Source organism: Bison bison, unplaced genomic scaffold, assembly GCF_000754665.1.
Source record: "Bison bison bison isolate TAMUID 2011002044 unplaced genomic scaffold, Bison_UMD1.0 scf7180017864468, whole genome shotgun sequence".
NCBI lineage: Eukaryota > Metazoa > Chordata > Mammalia > Artiodactyla > Bovidae > Bison > Bison bison.
In genome coordinates, this window is record NW_011495029.1 from 2,768,828 (window position 1) to 2,785,703 (window position 16,876).

At 37.2% G+C, this 16,876-nt stretch overlaps 1 protein-coding gene across 4 annotated transcripts in view; it reads right to left on the reverse strand.

Annotated features, from left to right (window-relative positions):
• Positions 1 to 16,876, reverse strand: part of FGD4 (FYVE, RhoGEF and PH domain containing 4) — a 227,555-nt gene that overhangs the window by 42,245 nt on the left and 168,434 nt on the right. For all 4 annotated transcript variants that reach the window (XM_010860576.1, XM_010860578.1, XM_010860577.1 and 1 more), the window contains exons 5-6: positions 2,897 to 2,986; positions 232 to 377 (exon numbers count right to left, since the gene is read on the reverse strand). In XM_010860576.1, coding sequence (XP_010858878.1) covers positions 232 to 377; positions 2,897 to 2,986 — 236 coding nt within the window. The remainder of the gene's footprint in view (positions 1 to 231; positions 378 to 2,896; positions 2,987 to 16,876) is intronic.

Sequence of the window (16,876 nt, forward strand, 5' to 3'; positions counted from 1 at the left end):
TAAAAGAGAGTTAATAATGACACTGTAAAGAGAAATGCTATGGAATTCTGATGTTCCAGATAATCCCTAATATCTTGTTTCTACTAATCAAACTAAAGCTTGTAAAGAAGAGATAAAATGTTTTCAACTAAAGCCAAAAAATGTACTACAAGGTCTTTCAGGGATCTTTAACATAAAAAATTTTGCATAAATGCTGCCTTAGATATATTACTTGTTATCTACTCCCCTTACCATTCTTGCATTCTTTTCTCCAGCTCTGGCAATAGGAATCTACTATGGAAGGTATTTATTGATGAAATATTAGAAAAGATTTTATTCACCAGCTCTGCTGAAAATGAACCTCGATTTGCTTCTTCCAATAGTTTGCAATAAAATACCTGAATAAGAAAATAAAGCAAATATTACTTCAAATTTATTGGTTAACCATCTAGCATTGTGCTGAGGCACACAGTGGGCTCTTAATAACTTTTTGTTGAATAAATGTAAAAGTTCATGATTCAAGAAATCAATCACTTTTGAAATGGAGGAATGACAATATGCTTTGAAGAGAAAAACCAGGAATTAGAATTACGAAACTAATTCTAATCTAGGCTGTGCCTCTATCTACAGGATATTAATCTTTTCTATTCCAGAGAAATTTCCAATCGAGGCTAATGGTGAAACAGGAGGGAAAGGGGACGGGAACAACTTCTGAAAGAATGACATAACCCAAGAACACAAGCATAAATCAATTAGAATCAAATGGGTCCAAGACGACAGACAAGCCAACTTCAACTAGACTTTGATCCTCAATCAGCAAGCTAAATGACACGCTCAGAGGCGCCATGACAGTTCCAAGGCACTACCAAAAGACCAAAAAGTGGGTGGTGGCCCAATTCCTGGAAATTTCCACCCCTTCCCCAAAATATGAAATTACCCAGCCCATAAAAACTGATTATGCCGCATTTTGGGGCCACTGCACTCGCCTTCTGTGATGGCCCACACTCTGTGGAGTGTGTTTCTCTCTGAATAAATCCACTTTTTATGTATCACTTTGTCTCTCACCGAATTCTTTCTGTGATGAGACATTAAGGACCTGAACTTCATTACTGTGGGTTTTGGCTGAATGCCATGTACCAGCCTTGTGGGTTAGAGTCCTAAGCAGGGTTTTGGCCAGGCTCGAGTCCTGGAACACGGGTTGAAGTTCAAATCTGAGAAAAATGGTTTCAAAATAGGATTTAACCTTCCTATCCACAGGCAGAGTTAAGAGATATGGAAAATGATATATATGCACAATAATTGTATTTTCCACTCCTCTTTATTTTTTGAATGACTTTTATGTATTACATGTTGCCCTTTATTATAATTTATTGGCATAAATCTCATCTTCCCTATTTAAACAGTACACTCCTTGGGGACAGAGAACACTGTGAATTAGTTCTCATAGCACAACAGGCACTTAATAAAAAGGCAGTATGAACAAAAGAGTATTTTGGTTCTCAGATGTTTTCCTGCTTTACTAAGTAATAATGTATGATAACTTAAAACTCAGGAATGAGGATAAAAAAATCTTCTTTTGTACATAATAACAGGTATTTTAAAGACAGTAAAAATAGTTTTGCAGTCTTAGCTCTACTCCAGTAGGGCTACTATACCTCTTAATTGCCATTCTGTTAAATGTAGGCAGAAGGAAGTCTGTTCTTTCATAATGTCCAGATGGTTGTTTATTTTCTAAATTCACCTCTATTGCATTTTCTTGGGAGGCAAAAAGAATACAAAATTATGTCCTTAGAGACTCCAATAGGATATTTTAGTAATTAAGACTCTAAATTCTAAAAGGTCAGCCAACGTCACTAACAAGATAATATGGCTGGAAAAAAGAAAGAAAAAAAAGTGCAACCTGATAAGAGGAAAAAGCACATTTCCACTACAAGAATATCTAAAAGTTTCAGGTCTGTAATCTCCATGAGAACGGACATTATTTCAAAGGTACAAATCAACATAAATTGATTGACTTACGGTGAAATTCTTTGAAAAGTGAGTATTTGAGTCACAAACTCATTACTTTGGAGAACACAAGTCTTAATCAGGCCCCTTCAGGCTCACGCTAACAGACAACGTAGCTTACTTAGTCCAAGGATTCCTGATGAGGAGGCATGCCCAGGATGACCTGCTTCCACAAAGTTCCATTTTCCAATTGCCATAGTGGAACAAGCCTTCTTGTAAGTAACACTCAAACATAATACTCACTTTCTCTTCTAATAAGAAGAGTCTATATCAGTAATCTACCAATTCTCTTGATCTTTTATCAGTGTAACAGGATTAAGAGGCCATTGTGTTGAACAGTTATTCTTAATGATGCATTTTATAACTTTCTTCACAAATGTATACTTGAGATGATTCACAAGCCTCTACCATGATAAAAGTACAAAATGTTATTCACATATTCAACAACTATTAACACCAGGCACTGTTTTTAACTTTTCGTGCAAGGCTGAAAAAGTGAAATTTCAAATTTCCATCTGGCCCTATGACTCTAGGCTATTCCAATCACTCTCAATGGCTGAACAGCAAGTGAGACAAGAATCAGTGACGTATTCATGCCAGCATCAGAATCTCCTATTTAGTAACACGGTCTGCAGGATCACAATAAAGGGACAAGAAACAGTAGTGTTTAGGATTGAAAGATACAGATAAAGACATTTTGTGACCCATACGAGGGTCTTTCAATCTGTTTTCTATGAATTATGAAACCTTTGTACCTAATTAATTCACTGACAAAGTTGAAAATGTTAGTGATTTCCTTGAGGAAGCAGACAGAAACAGGCAAGCCGTTCTTGCAGTTTCTAAAGCACTTTAATTACTAAGTTAAAGTGATGTATAATGACAAAAATAATTCTGAAAGAGAAAATATTACCTGATCTAAGAGAGCAAGTCGGCTGACATAAGCTCTTTCTGTAAGCAAAAGTTCATTGGCTATTTTGTGAAGTTTTTCTTCATCAGTCTCCTAAAAATAGAATAGATATTCACATATTAGGAAAGAAAGCTTGCATGGTATTTCTAAAGTAATAAACATTATCAAATGGTTTCATCAAAAGTTTTCTTAAGCTTCTCACATACCCAATTTCTTTAAGGCATTAAGGAACATCCAACCAGAAATGAACAAAACTAGACATTAGCAATCTGCTAGATTTACCCTATGACAACTTCTTTAGGTTATAACTTCTCTGATCTCTGTATCAATTAACAGTATCATCCATCTTTTCCCTGAAACATCTTTATTTTTTTTATTTCCCAGGTACTATACTTTCCTCATTTTTCCCCTACCTCTCTCAGGCTACTCTTTGCACATGCTTGTATCACTCTATTAGCTCTATGCACAGAACTTTTTAGCTTAAAAATTTTAATTATAGAAAATTTCAATCTTATACAAAACTAGAGAAAATAGTAAAGCAAATCGCCATGTGTCCAACATCAAGATCCAACATCAACTCATTGTTAGTCTTCTTTCATCTATGCTCCCACCCATCTCCCCTCTACCTATATTATTTTTAATTAAATCCAGACTTTATTATTTCCTCAGTTGATATCTAATTAACTCTAAAATATCTTTGTATACCCTTACTAGTGTCATGAGGATAGCAATATTTTCCCCTTGTTAACTGATCCATCTCTTGTGTCTACTACAGTGCTTCAATAAAACACTGGCATTCAATAAAATATCACTGAATGAATGATGAACAGCAGTTGCACATGCCTAAATATTGCTGGACATTTATTATTGCTTTGATATGTTGTGAATCTAATACCAAAACTACCTTTTCTGTAATATCTCCATTCTACCACCATCCTTGGATCTTACCAACCCAGCAGTGGTTCTATCCCTTTCTAGTTAGCTGACTTAAATTACTTTAAGCTTAGTTCCCTATCACAAAATTCAGTCAGCCACCAACTCCTATTCATAATATTCTGTCTTTAGCATCATCTTTTAAGTTCTCATCACTAATACCCTGTTTGCTCATACCTTATCTCAAGCCCAGGCCAATCAACAGTTGTCCAATTATCTGATTCCATTATTTTGATGGCTCTAACCCACCTTGAATACTACTGTATAAGGAATCTTTCTAAAACTCTGCTCTCCTCACCTAATTCTAATTCTAATAGGAAAGGGAAAAAAAGTCTCCAATAGTCCTCTTCTCACTAACAGGATAAAATCTAGGCTCTGTGTACCATTCAGAGTAGTTTCTACCTAGCTACTTTTCTGAAATACTCTTTTCATTCTAGGAGAGTGTGAATATAATGAGTTTAGAAAAAACTTTAGTACCAAAGCAGACCAAAGTATACTTTAAGCCAGTGTCTAATTTGTGTAAAGTCTACATTTTGAACTCTGTATAAAATGTTATGAAGTTGTGTAAATATTTCATGGTATTAAACATACATGACATCTACTCTATGCTTTATATGCAATGTATATTTTAATGTGGAAAGTTACCATGCTGCTTCTTACATTACCACTGAATTGAGATATTTTTATGTGAGACTTTAGGATTAAGTAACATAATGCTGTTTAAATAATTTGTGGTCTCAGAAACACTGAAATAAGAACTATATAGCAATCAAATTCCACAATTAGTCAAGATTTTGGTTTAACTTAATAAATTCAGAGTAAAGTACCAGCATTGTTGGTTGCCTGCCTGGCATCCCTCCCTTCCCCTTATCTCTTAATGGTATCCAGATTTGGTTGTTGTGTCAATCCCAGTACTATGTAATCTTTCCTTTGCAGCAACTGACCTTATCCACAGATGAAAAGGGAGCCCTGAATGCTGTCACCACTGGATCATCAAAAAAGCAAGAGAGTACCAGAAAAACATCTATTTCTGCTTTATTGACTATGTCAAAGCCTTTGACTGTGTGGATCACAATAAACTGTGGAAAATTCTGAAAGAGATGAGAATACCAGACCACCTAACCTGCCTTTTGAGAAACCTATACGCAGGTCAGGAAGCAATAGTTAGAACTGGACATGGAACAACAGACTTGGTACCAAATAGGAAAAGGAGTACGTCAAGGCTGTATATTGTCACCCTGCTTATTTAACTTATATGCAGAGTACATCATGAGAAATGCTGGGCTGAAAGAAGCACAAGCTGGAATCAAGATTGCCAGGAGAAATATTAATAATTTCAGATATGCAGATGACACCACCCTTATGGCAGAAAGTGAAGAGGAACTAAAAAGCCTCTTGATGAAAGTGAAAGAGGAGAGTGAAAAAATTGGCTTAAAGCTCAACATTCAGAAAACTAAGATCATGGCATCCAGTCCCATCACTTCATAGGAAATAAATGGGGAAACAGTGGAAACAGTGTCAGACTTCATATTGGGGCTCCAAAATCACTGCAGATGGTGACTGCAGCCATGAAATTAAAAGACACTTACTCCTTGGAAGGAAAGTTATGACCAACCTAGATAGCATATTGAAAAGCAGAGACATTACTTTGCCAACAAAGGTCCATCTAGTCAAGGCTATGGTTTTTCCAGTGGTCATGTATGGATGTGAAAGTTGGACTGTGAAGAAAGCTGAGCGTCGAAGAATTGATGCTTTTGAACTATAGTATTGGAGAACACTCTTGAGAGCCCCTTGGACTGCAGGGAGATCCAACCAGTCCATTCTAAAAGAGATCAGTCCTGGGTGTTCTTTGGAAGGAATAATGCTAAAGTTGAAACTCCAATATTTTGGCCACCTCATGTGAAGAGCTGACGCATTGGAAAAGACTGATGCTGGGAAGGATTGGAGGCAGGAGGAGAAGGGGACGACAGAGGATGAGATGGCTGGATGGCATCACCGACTTGATGGACATGAGTTTGAGTGAACTCTGTGAGTTGGTGATGGACAGAGAGGCCTGGTGTGCTGCGATTCATGGGGTCGCAAAGAGTTGGACATGACTGAGCGACTGAACTGAACTGAACTGAATGGTGTTGCTATCAATGGTATACCACAATTGGTTTAGGAGCAAATGTGACACAAGACAATATGCAATGGCAGCTTTGGAAAAGAAGGCTCCCTATCCTTAAGGAAGAAACAAAGAAAAAGAGATCTGTTTGCTGCTCTATGTAGATGAGGGCACGTGCAGGCTTAAGTGCTAAAGAGCAGTCATCTCATAACCACGGAAATGAAGACAATAAACTTCCTTACTATTTAAGGAGGTCGAGAAAAATATCTACTTCTGCTTTATTGACTATGCCAAAACTTTGACTGTGTGGATCACAACAAACTGTGGAAAATTCTTTAAAAAAATGGGAATATCAATATCAGACCACCTGATCTGCCTCCTGAGAAATCTGTATGCAGGTCAAGAAAACCAACAGTTAGAACTGAACATGGAACAACGGACTGGTTTCAAACTGGGAAAGGAGTATCTCAAGGCTATATGTTGTCACTCTGCTTATTTAAATTATATGCAGAGTACATCATGAGAAATGCCAGGCTGGATGAAGCACAAGCTCGAATCACGATTGCCATGAGAAATATCAATAACTTCAGATATGCAGATGACACCACCCTTACGGCAGAAAGCAAAGAGGAACTAAAGAGTCTCTTGATGAAAGTGAAACAGGAGAGTTAGAAAGATGGCTTAAGATCAAGTGTAGAACTCAACATTAAAAAAACTAAGATCATGGCATCTGGTCCCATCAATTCATGGCAAATAGATGGGGAAACAATGGAAACAGTGACAGACTTTATTTTCTTGGACTCCAAAATCACTGAAGATGGTGACTGCAACCATTACATTAAAAGACACTTGCTCCTTGGAAGAAAAGCTATGACAACATGTTAAAAAGCAGACATTACTTTGCCAACAAAGGTCCATCTAGTCAAAGCTATGGTTTTTCCAGTAGACACGTATGGATGTGACAGCTGCACTATAAAGAAAGCCAAAGAATTGATGCTTTTGAACTGTGGTGTTGGAGAAGACTCTTGAGAGTCCCTTGGACAGCAAGGAGATCCACCCAGTCCATCCTAAAGGAAATCAGTCATGAATATTCATTGAAAGGATTGATGCTGAAGTTGAAGCTCTAATACTCTGGCCACCTGATGGGAAGAACTGATTCATTGGAAAAGACCCTGATGCTGGGAAAGATTGAAGGCAGGAGGAGAAGAGGATGACAGATGAGATGGTTAGATGGCATCACTGACTCAATGGACATGAGTTTGAGCAAGCTCTGGGAGTTGGTGATGGATGGGGAAGCCTGGCGTGCTGCAGTCCATGAGGTCACAAAGAGTTGGACACAACTGAGTGACTGAACCAACTGACTGATGAATAGTATTGCAGTTACTGGTAGCATCCTGATCAATATGAAAAACTTCAAATACTAAAAAACATGTGAAGTATATTCCATGAAATTGATAAACGTTCAAGGAACTTTTAGATGATCACTAATTATAGAGAAGAAAATAAAATACCTAATGAACTAAAAATGTGACTTACAAAGCTATAAGTAAGTTTAATAAGTAAATACATAAGAAATCTACTGACATTTCAGAATAAGTTATGTATTGCTTCACATACAGGAAATACTGACCTGCATGAACACTACAGCTATTTGTTTCAGGTTTTAAGCCAGATTTACTGAGATAAAATTACAAATAGTAAAATTCACCCTTTTGGTGAATAGTTCTAGGAGTTTTGACAAATGCTTACAGTCATGTTACTACCACCACAATCAAGATAGGTAACGTTTCTATTGAAACTCTTCTTAGGTATCTATAGTCAACCACATTCCTCTTCTACCACTAACTCCTAGTAATGCTGATCTGGTTTGTTCCAGAAAGACATGTAAATGGAATGACATAGTATGTATGTGTCTTTTGTGCCTTGTTTCTTTTGCTTATCAAAAAGCATTTGAGATACATCCAAGTTGTTATGAGTATTAGCAGTTCATTCTTTTCCAGCCCTTCATTTTTTTTTTAAGTTTTTCTTTTTTTTTTTTTTTAATTTTTTTTTAAATTTTATTTTTTAACTTTTGGCCAGCCCTTCATTTTATTCTTATAGTGGTGACATCTTTTTGACCCACCATGTTCTTTTCTATCTTCTAATGCTAAGATTTCTAACAGAAATCTTTAAAGAAAACAACCCAGCAGAATTTGTGCCATGATAAAATAATACATCTTATGAGTCAGAGAACTCACTAAATAACAGATTATACTGTCTACTACTGCTATGCGATGAGGTCACCCCTGAGGAAGTGGAAGAGGAAGTGGAATAAGAAGTTTATAAGAAAAAGTCTTTTGCTGACTGCAAATTATACTTTAGCTGATTGTGGCAAATTATGGGTATCCTGGTCATATTTTGTAAAATCCAAGAGAATGCCAGCAATTATTTGTAAAAACTATACTCCTTCTGCACAGATGGTCTTCTAACATTAGGTCCCTATCCCTGGCAAAGCCAACACAAAGATAAGCAAAAGTAAACTTGCTAACAAATGGTTTAATCACTCATATATAAGGTATGTGAAAAGATACAAGGGATTTTATGGTGAAAGTGAGGACATCACAGAGTTATGGAGACTTTTTTAGGTTAATCACAACAATAATGTTGATAATATCACCATGATAAGAATAGCTAACAATTATTCACTGATTGTTATGTGTGGGTTTCCCTGGTAGATGGTAAAGAATCTGCCTGCAATGTGGGAGACCCAGGTTTGATCCCTGGGTTGGGAAGATCCCCTGGAATAGGAAATAGGCCAGACTGTTACAAGCATTTTACACACACTGACTGGTCCTTACAACAAGTCTATAAAATGGGTGCCAATATTATTCCTATTTTACATATAGTATACATATACAACAAAATTCCATAGCTTAAAAAAAAAAAAAAACAAGACTCAAAGAGGCCAGGAAACTCGCCCAAGATTACAGTTAGGACTAAATCAGATTTTACTTATATAGCAGAGTATGTGATTTTGAGTAACTATTAGTAAATAGTTGGCTTTCACTCTAATCTTCTTTGCAACAAAAACTGAGACTATTATTTGCCTACAAGTGAACAGACTAATAAAATACCAACTATCCATTTAAAAATGAATGAGCATTTTAATTTATATGTTAGTTATTTTTCCAACATCAATTTTACTTAAAGCAGGCTTTTAAGCATTTTAGTAATAATTATCAGGTAAAAAATTCAGTCACATTTGATGTAATAATATGATGGCTTCCAAATTTTAAAAAATCAGTTTAGTTTCTGAACCTTGCTTACATTTCAGAAACATATATATTTCAGTACATTTAGGGAGAAGTATATGATCTCTCTGTATCCACAAGACTCTATTACTCTATCAGACTTACACTTAAATAATGAACCAAGGAGTTTTAGAACTGTTGGTACATTGCGGCTGTAGCCTGGTGTTTTTTTAAATAGCCCTTTACTAAGAAGTCATTTGTTTTTGTAATTCTTGGGAAAACAATAATGGTTACACAATAGTGACTGGATGAGTAATCTCATTTTGGTTCTTTTGGAACTGAATACACAGGTCTGATTTTACAAAATAAGTATAAATATGCTATTTGAAAAGTATCTTACTTTTGATATACCTCTATAAAGGGATTATTTTTTTCTTCTTTTTTTACTTGTGAATATATACTGTATTAAAAGCTGATTTTCAGAGTATTTCCTTGAACAAAAACACACCAGAGTATAACTAAACCATCAGAACTAAAAAAGTAAGATACACTCCCCTTACAATAAAAGACTATACAATTTATTTTGCCCTACTTCTCTCTGCTTAATACATTCCTAGGCTATTATTGTGTACCTTTAAACCTCCAATAATCTTTTCACAGAGACCTGCTCCTTTTCACTAGGGTTAGGGTCAGCCTAGTTATTAGTCAATGTACCCGCTGGCACACTGCAGTGTCAATTCTATCTCCTTTGCAGATGTCACCAACTCCTGTAGCTCTTTTCAGACCTTTTGGCATGACTCTGCCATATGGCAGGAACTGGGACAAAGAGCAGCTCACAGAGTTCATTCACTGGATAGGCTGAAAATGCTTGTGTGGAGCCAGCAATTCACTCTTCTGAATATTAGTGCCATACTCCCTGCCACATGCTTCAAAACTACCAAGAAAGGGAGCAGACATTTTGAAAAGAATTATGGAAATGCCAATGAGCAACTGTTTCCTGAAAGATTCCTTAAGGGTAGAATCTTAACTTATTTAAAAATGAATCAGATACTGACATTATGCTTTATAATTCTTCAATAAATGTTCTCATGTCACTTTTTAAGCAGGTTTTTTTCTAAAAACACTGAATCAAAACTACTAAAATTTCTTATAGCCTTCTTCATATATATATTTATAACATACTCAATATGCTATATGTAAAACTAACTATATACATATATATATATACATAAATTATCAGGTTTTATAGAATGGATGATTCTTGCTCATGGGGAATTTCTATCCAAATCTGTCATCAGTTAATTACAGTCTTCAGTTTAGCAATAAGGAGTTCATGATCTGAGCTAGTAACTGACTGAAGTGAAGTGAAAGTCGCTCAATTGTGTCCAACTCTTTGTGAACCCAGTTCTCCTGCACTGCAGGCAGATTCTTTACCAGCTGAGCCACAAGGGAAGCCCTGTAAGTGACTGAGTTAAATTCAATTCAGGTTTGTGAAAACAAAGTTCTTATTCTGCTGCCACCTTATAAATAAGAGAACTCTCCCTGGATCTAGGGAAGAAGAAAATGAGAAGGCATGGGAATAAAACACAAACTTTGTATTCTAATAAGATCATATAATAATGCCATAAGTAAGGCCACATGGTCTCAGGGAAGATTTGTAATCAGGAAGAAATGTATCACTAGGTACACATTATAAGAAAAAGAGGACAACCACTATAAAATGCAGGCATTGTTCCTTCCCCTGCCTCACAATACAGCCTCACAAGCATAAATAGTCTGTTACTTTAACATGATCCTTCAGGAAGTTTAGGGAGCAAAATCCAAGCCTAATTGTGACCAGTACCAATATTTTCCCAGTCTACATCCTCCACACTGTTTATCAAATTCGAAAGTAAGAGCTTTAAATCTGAAGGTTTAAATTACATCTTTTTGATAGAGGTTGCAGAGGAGAGAGGAACAGAGCCTGAACCGAGGAGAACAACTTGGTTACCTGCACAAAATCAGACTGGAAATGACAAAAAGAGAGGAAAACTTTGTTCTTCTTATACACAATTTAATATACATTAGACTAAAGTAGGCTGCAGTCCATGGGGTCGCTAAGAGTCGGACACAACTGAGTGACTTCACTTTCATGCATTGGAGAAGGAAATGGCAACCCACTCCAGTATTCTTGCCTGGAGAATCCCAGGGATGGAGGAGCCTGGTGGGCTGCTGTCTATGGGATCGCACAGAGTCGGACACGACTGAAGTGACTTAGCAGCAGCAGCAGCAGACTAAAGTGTCCTTTGGGTTTAGCAGAAATTATAGATCAAACATCAAGAAAATATAATATATACTCAGAATCAATAACTAAATTAACCTATCCCAAGCCAAGGCAGAATATCAAAGTAATTAGGTCACATAATATTTCTGATGACAGTAAAGCCTTGTACACATTAGCGTTTTACATGGTAATAATCTATGGTGTTCAGGCAGGATAAACAAACAAAACATAAAAAATTGAAGTTAATAGGCAAGAGGCATGCAAACGTGTGTATCTTGTAAGGAGTACATCAGTTTAAAGAAGAACTAAGAGTAAGGTGCTGGGATCTTCAGCAGGCACAATATGCTGAATGTCTATCAAGGGACATCTCAGATCATGAGTCTATTTATCTAGATTTACAAATGAGGAAACGGGATTTTTATTTTTTGTTTTATTTAACAAATATACAGCTCACATTGTTTCAAGACACTGTTCTCTATGCTTTACAACTATTAAAAGATCTACACCTTGTAAAAATGTTATGAAGTAGGTAATAGTATCTCCATTTTATAGATGAGGCAACCTGAGGTACACAGATGTTTGAGATGACCTGCTCAAGGTCACATAGCTGGTAAGTAGCTGAGATGGAATTCAAACTGAGAAAGTCTGCTTCTTGAGCCTGTCTTCCTATTGCTCTGTTTTGCTTTCGTTTTTTTTAAGCCACATACAACCACCACTGTTTTTTCAAGTTCTGATCTTTCTATCTCTGTCACACCCACACTAAACTGAATCTTTGTGCACACTGTGGCCTCCAACCACCTGACTTCCCCAAATCTCCTGGTTCATATTAACATTCTGTTAAACCCAATCCCTGATTCTGTTGTCCTGCTGCTCTTCGCTCTGCTGCACGGCCAATCCCACTCCAAGTTTGCTTTCTCTTTCTTGAGTTCCAGGCCACTCAGCAAGCTAGAGAGACTGCTGACTGGTAACACCATCTTGGACCTGAGTCCTCAGAGTCTTGGTCACAAGGCACCACGAAAGTTAATCTCTCCACCGTCTTCAAACTCAAAGTCCCATTCTTTGAAGATACTCCACTGGTCTTTATGGCAGGGGACCCCCAACCCCCGGTCTACAGACTGCTGCTGGTCCATGGCCTGTTAGGAACCAGGCTGCACAGCAGGAGATGAGCGCCAGGTGAAATCTAAACCACCTAACCCTGCCCCTGCCCATGGAAAAATTGTTTTCCATGAAATTGGTCCCTGGTACCAAAAAGGTTGCGGTTCAAACTGACACACCCAGCACCAAGCCTCTATAGGCTGTATCTCAGAACCTCACTCACTCACTCGGTGAGCTCCAGACTGCCTGACTTCTCCATTTCTGCTAACAACAGGTAATTCATCCTCTCAGCCATGCTCCAAACCTTGGCTCTATCTTTGAGCTCTCCTTTCCCCTTTATCTCATGATACCTTAAATAATGGTCATTTATCTTAATCAGCTCAACTGCTAGCTTCCTCTTTGAATTTACTGCAGTGCCTTGCACATGGTATATGTGCAATACAGATTCACTGTATTTAATCTGAATACCCAGATTTACTGAGCTACTTAGCTATAATGTCCCAGGAAAGGCCTAGGTCTCCAGGATAACTCCTAATTCCACATTTTAAATGATGACAGTCCTTGCAAGTTCATCAATTCCAGGCCCCCATCCTCTGCCCTCTGAAGCCCAGTGATTCTCATAATAGAATCCTTCTTTCTCCTCTTGGAAAAATCACTATGTTCCCCTTTTGATTATGCTTGTGCTCTTCAGGGCTCAGTGCCTGGCCTTCTTCCGGTTCCTACATATTCTATTTTGGCAATATTAATCACTTGCTTACATACATCCTCTTACATTCCTACCCTCTTTCCTGAGTTCCAGATCCTTATTTCGCCTGCATAATATCTTCCAATGGATGTCTTGTAGGTGCCACAAGCTGAGTAGTACAAAAGAAGTCTAATTAACCATTCTACTCCCTCCTCTCATTCCAAACACAATCACTTTCCTTCTTGTCTGTCATCTCAACCAGGTTAGGAAACCAGGACCTGTAGAATTCAGTACTAATGTGCCCTGAGGTTGCACAGCTGGGAAGTAATGGGGCTGGGATCTGAATTCATCTCTTTTAATTCTAAAGCTTTAGAATCCTAAAGCTTTAATTCTATAGCTTTCATCCTTAACCAATAATCCATAATGTCTCCAGAATATTTCGTTTTTGTTTTAGATATTTTCACCTGGACTTTGCAATGTGTTGTGTTAGTTGCTCAGTGGTGTCCAACTCTTTGGGACCCATGGACTGTAGCCCAGCACGTTCCTTTATCCACAGGATTCACCAGGCAAGAATACTGGAGTAGGTTACCATGTCCTTCTCCAGGACGTTGCAAAAGTCCTTTAAATTTATTATGTCTAAAGCCAATTAATTTTTCTTGCCTCCAAATATGTTGTTCTTTCTATTCCTTTGTAGTTCAGTAAATGGTATGCCATCCCATCTGCCACTTCACTGAATGAAGCTACAGGGAATGAACATGACTCATTCCCTGTATCCAGTCATGCAGTTCTCAGAAATCTCTCTTCCTTGTCCCTAACCCTCTGCTTCATCCAGGACCTTTTCCTTTCACACCTGGAATACAACTGTTGCTTACTAACCATGTACCCTGCTCCATCTGTTTTTCCTTTCATCTGAGTCATTTTTCTAAAACCCACAGATGTACAATCATGTCACTTCCATGCTTTAATTAAATGCCTCTTAGACAGATAGTATTAGGCTTATGGAAAGCTTGAAATAACATGGAAAATACCTATCCTACAAAACAGGATGCAGAATGACCATATATTAAGCTATTGAAAATTTTTTTTAAATCAGCTGAGAAAAATAAGCTAGATATCAAAGCACTTTGATAAGTGCAAATAAGTTAGATATCAAAGCACTTTTCTCTAGGTGGTAGAACTATGAGTGATTTTGTATTCTCAATGCTTTGCTGCATTTTCTTGATTTTCTATGAGGTTTATTACTTTTTATTCAGACTTTTAAAAATCTTAAAAAAAAAAATCTCCGGTGCTTTCAGGGGGAAAAAATACAACTTAGGCACACAAACCCACTGCAATTTATCCTTAGCTTATATTTTCTCATTAAGCTTATCCTTCTACCCCAACACTCATTTCACTAGCCCTTCTGGCCTCTATTATGAGGCCAGAAAAATCCCTAGACATGGTAACTACCCTCCTGTTTCTACTCTCAGCCCTGTGCCCAGCCTAGATGCTCTCCTCTTCCCTACCTCCCTGCTCCCTTCTATTTTGGACCACCAGCACCTCCCACTGCTCCGTCAAGTCCAGTTGTGCTACAGCCTTCCCCTCACCAGCTATCCTCCAGGCACAGCTATTTTCTCATAGTGTTTCCTAAGCCCTTATTGTACCACATCGTGGTGATTTACTCATGTTTCTCTCCCCTCAGCAGACTGAGACTTTGTGGAAAGGGCCTGCCTTATTCATTTCTGTCTTCAGGACCCAGGAAAGTAAGTCCTGCATACTGAATTTTTAAAGTGAACAATAGTAGATATATGTTTTTTCAGGTATAGGCTCTCTGAAGCTCACTTTTTCTCATTTCTTTCTTAGAACTTTCCAACATACTAAACAGTCACCATAACGTAAAGAGGTTTCTGAGATTCCCATCAGTTCTAAATAAATAATGAAAAGCTATCCTCAAGACTTTTATGAACTATCCACATGGTTAGTGGGAAAACTTTTCCATTATCCTACACGCCATTTTTAAATGCCTACAACTTTAGTTGGAACCTTCATTATAATACTAGCAACAATGAATATTGATTAGTAAAGCTGGATAATTTGTTTGTGCTGCCTTTCACTTTCTTGGAATTAAAAGCTGATTTGTCAAGAGAAGAAATATAGGAGTAATTTACTACTTGTCTTCAAATCTAACAAGACCACTAAAGCTGTCTCTTTATATTTCAAGATGTGAACCAAAAGAAATTTAAAGTTTTATTGGGGAATGGGGGATAAATTGCGAGACTGGGGTTGACATATATACACTGCTGCTGCTGCTGCTAAGTCGCTTCAGTCGTGTCCGACTCTGTGAGACCCCATAGACGGAAGCCCACCAGGCTCCCCTGTCCCTGGGATTCTCCAGGCAAGAACACTGGAGTGGGTTGCCATTTCCTTCTCCAATGCAGGAAAGTGAAAAGTGAAAGGGAAGTTGCTCAGTCGTGTCCGACTCTTAGTGACCCCATGGACTACAGCCTACCAGGCTCCTCCATCCATGGGATTTTCCAGGCAAGAGTATTGGAGTGGAGTGCCATTGCCTTCTCCATATATACACTACTATATATAAAGTAGACAACTAATATAAACCTACAGTATGGCATAGGGAACTCTACTCAATCCTTTGTAATGACCTAAATATGGGAACAGAATCTAAAGAAGAGCAGATATACGGATACGTATAACTGATTCACTTTGGGGTATAGCAGAAACCAACATAACATTGTAAATCAACTATACTCTAATAAAAATTAATTTAAAATCAAAATAAAGCTTGATTATAAAAGAACTTGTAGTCATAAGAAATGGATAACCTATGTAAGCATTATGTTTTAACTCTCAGAAAACTGATAACTCATATTTATAAATTAATCAACAATTTTAAGAGTTACAATTAAACTTAGAAGAAACTGAAGGAAAAATAGGAAAAGGGAATTAACTTGGATTACACCACTGGTTTTCTGTTTTCAATTTACTTCTGAATGTGATTCTCTATCATTTTTTCCCCCCAGGAGATGATTATCTTAATTTGTAAATATGTTAAAAAGTTATAAATCCTCAAGATTTATAAAAAAAAAAAGTAGTAAAAAGCAATTAAAAAACAGAAAATAAGCAGGAAATAAATATGTAAGCTTTTCGTGTTTATATAAATCTCCACATTCTGTATACCACCTTCATCTATTCATCCACTTCATTACATAATTTCTTTAATCTTTGGTGGAAGAAAAGATTAATATTATATCTGTTATTTATATGAATGTTAGTCTTAAAAAGTGCACATCTTTACACTTATATTTGGCTTCCTGTATGGAATATTGTCACCTTGCTTATTTCACCTATATACAGAGTACATCACGCAAAATGCTGGGCTGGAGGAAGCACAAGTTGGAATCAAGAATGCTGGGAGAAACTTCACGTCAGATGCGCAGATGACACCACCCTTATGGCAGAAAGCAAAGAAGAACTAAAGATGCTCTTGATGAAAGTGAAAGAGGAGAGTGAAAAAGCTGGCTTAAAACTCAATATTCAAAAAAGGACGATCATGGCATCTGGTCCCATCACTTCATGGCAAATAGATGGGGAAACAACGGAAACAGTAACAGACTTTATTTTCTTGGGCTCCAAAATCACTGCAGATGGTGACTGCAGCCATGAAATTAAAAAATTC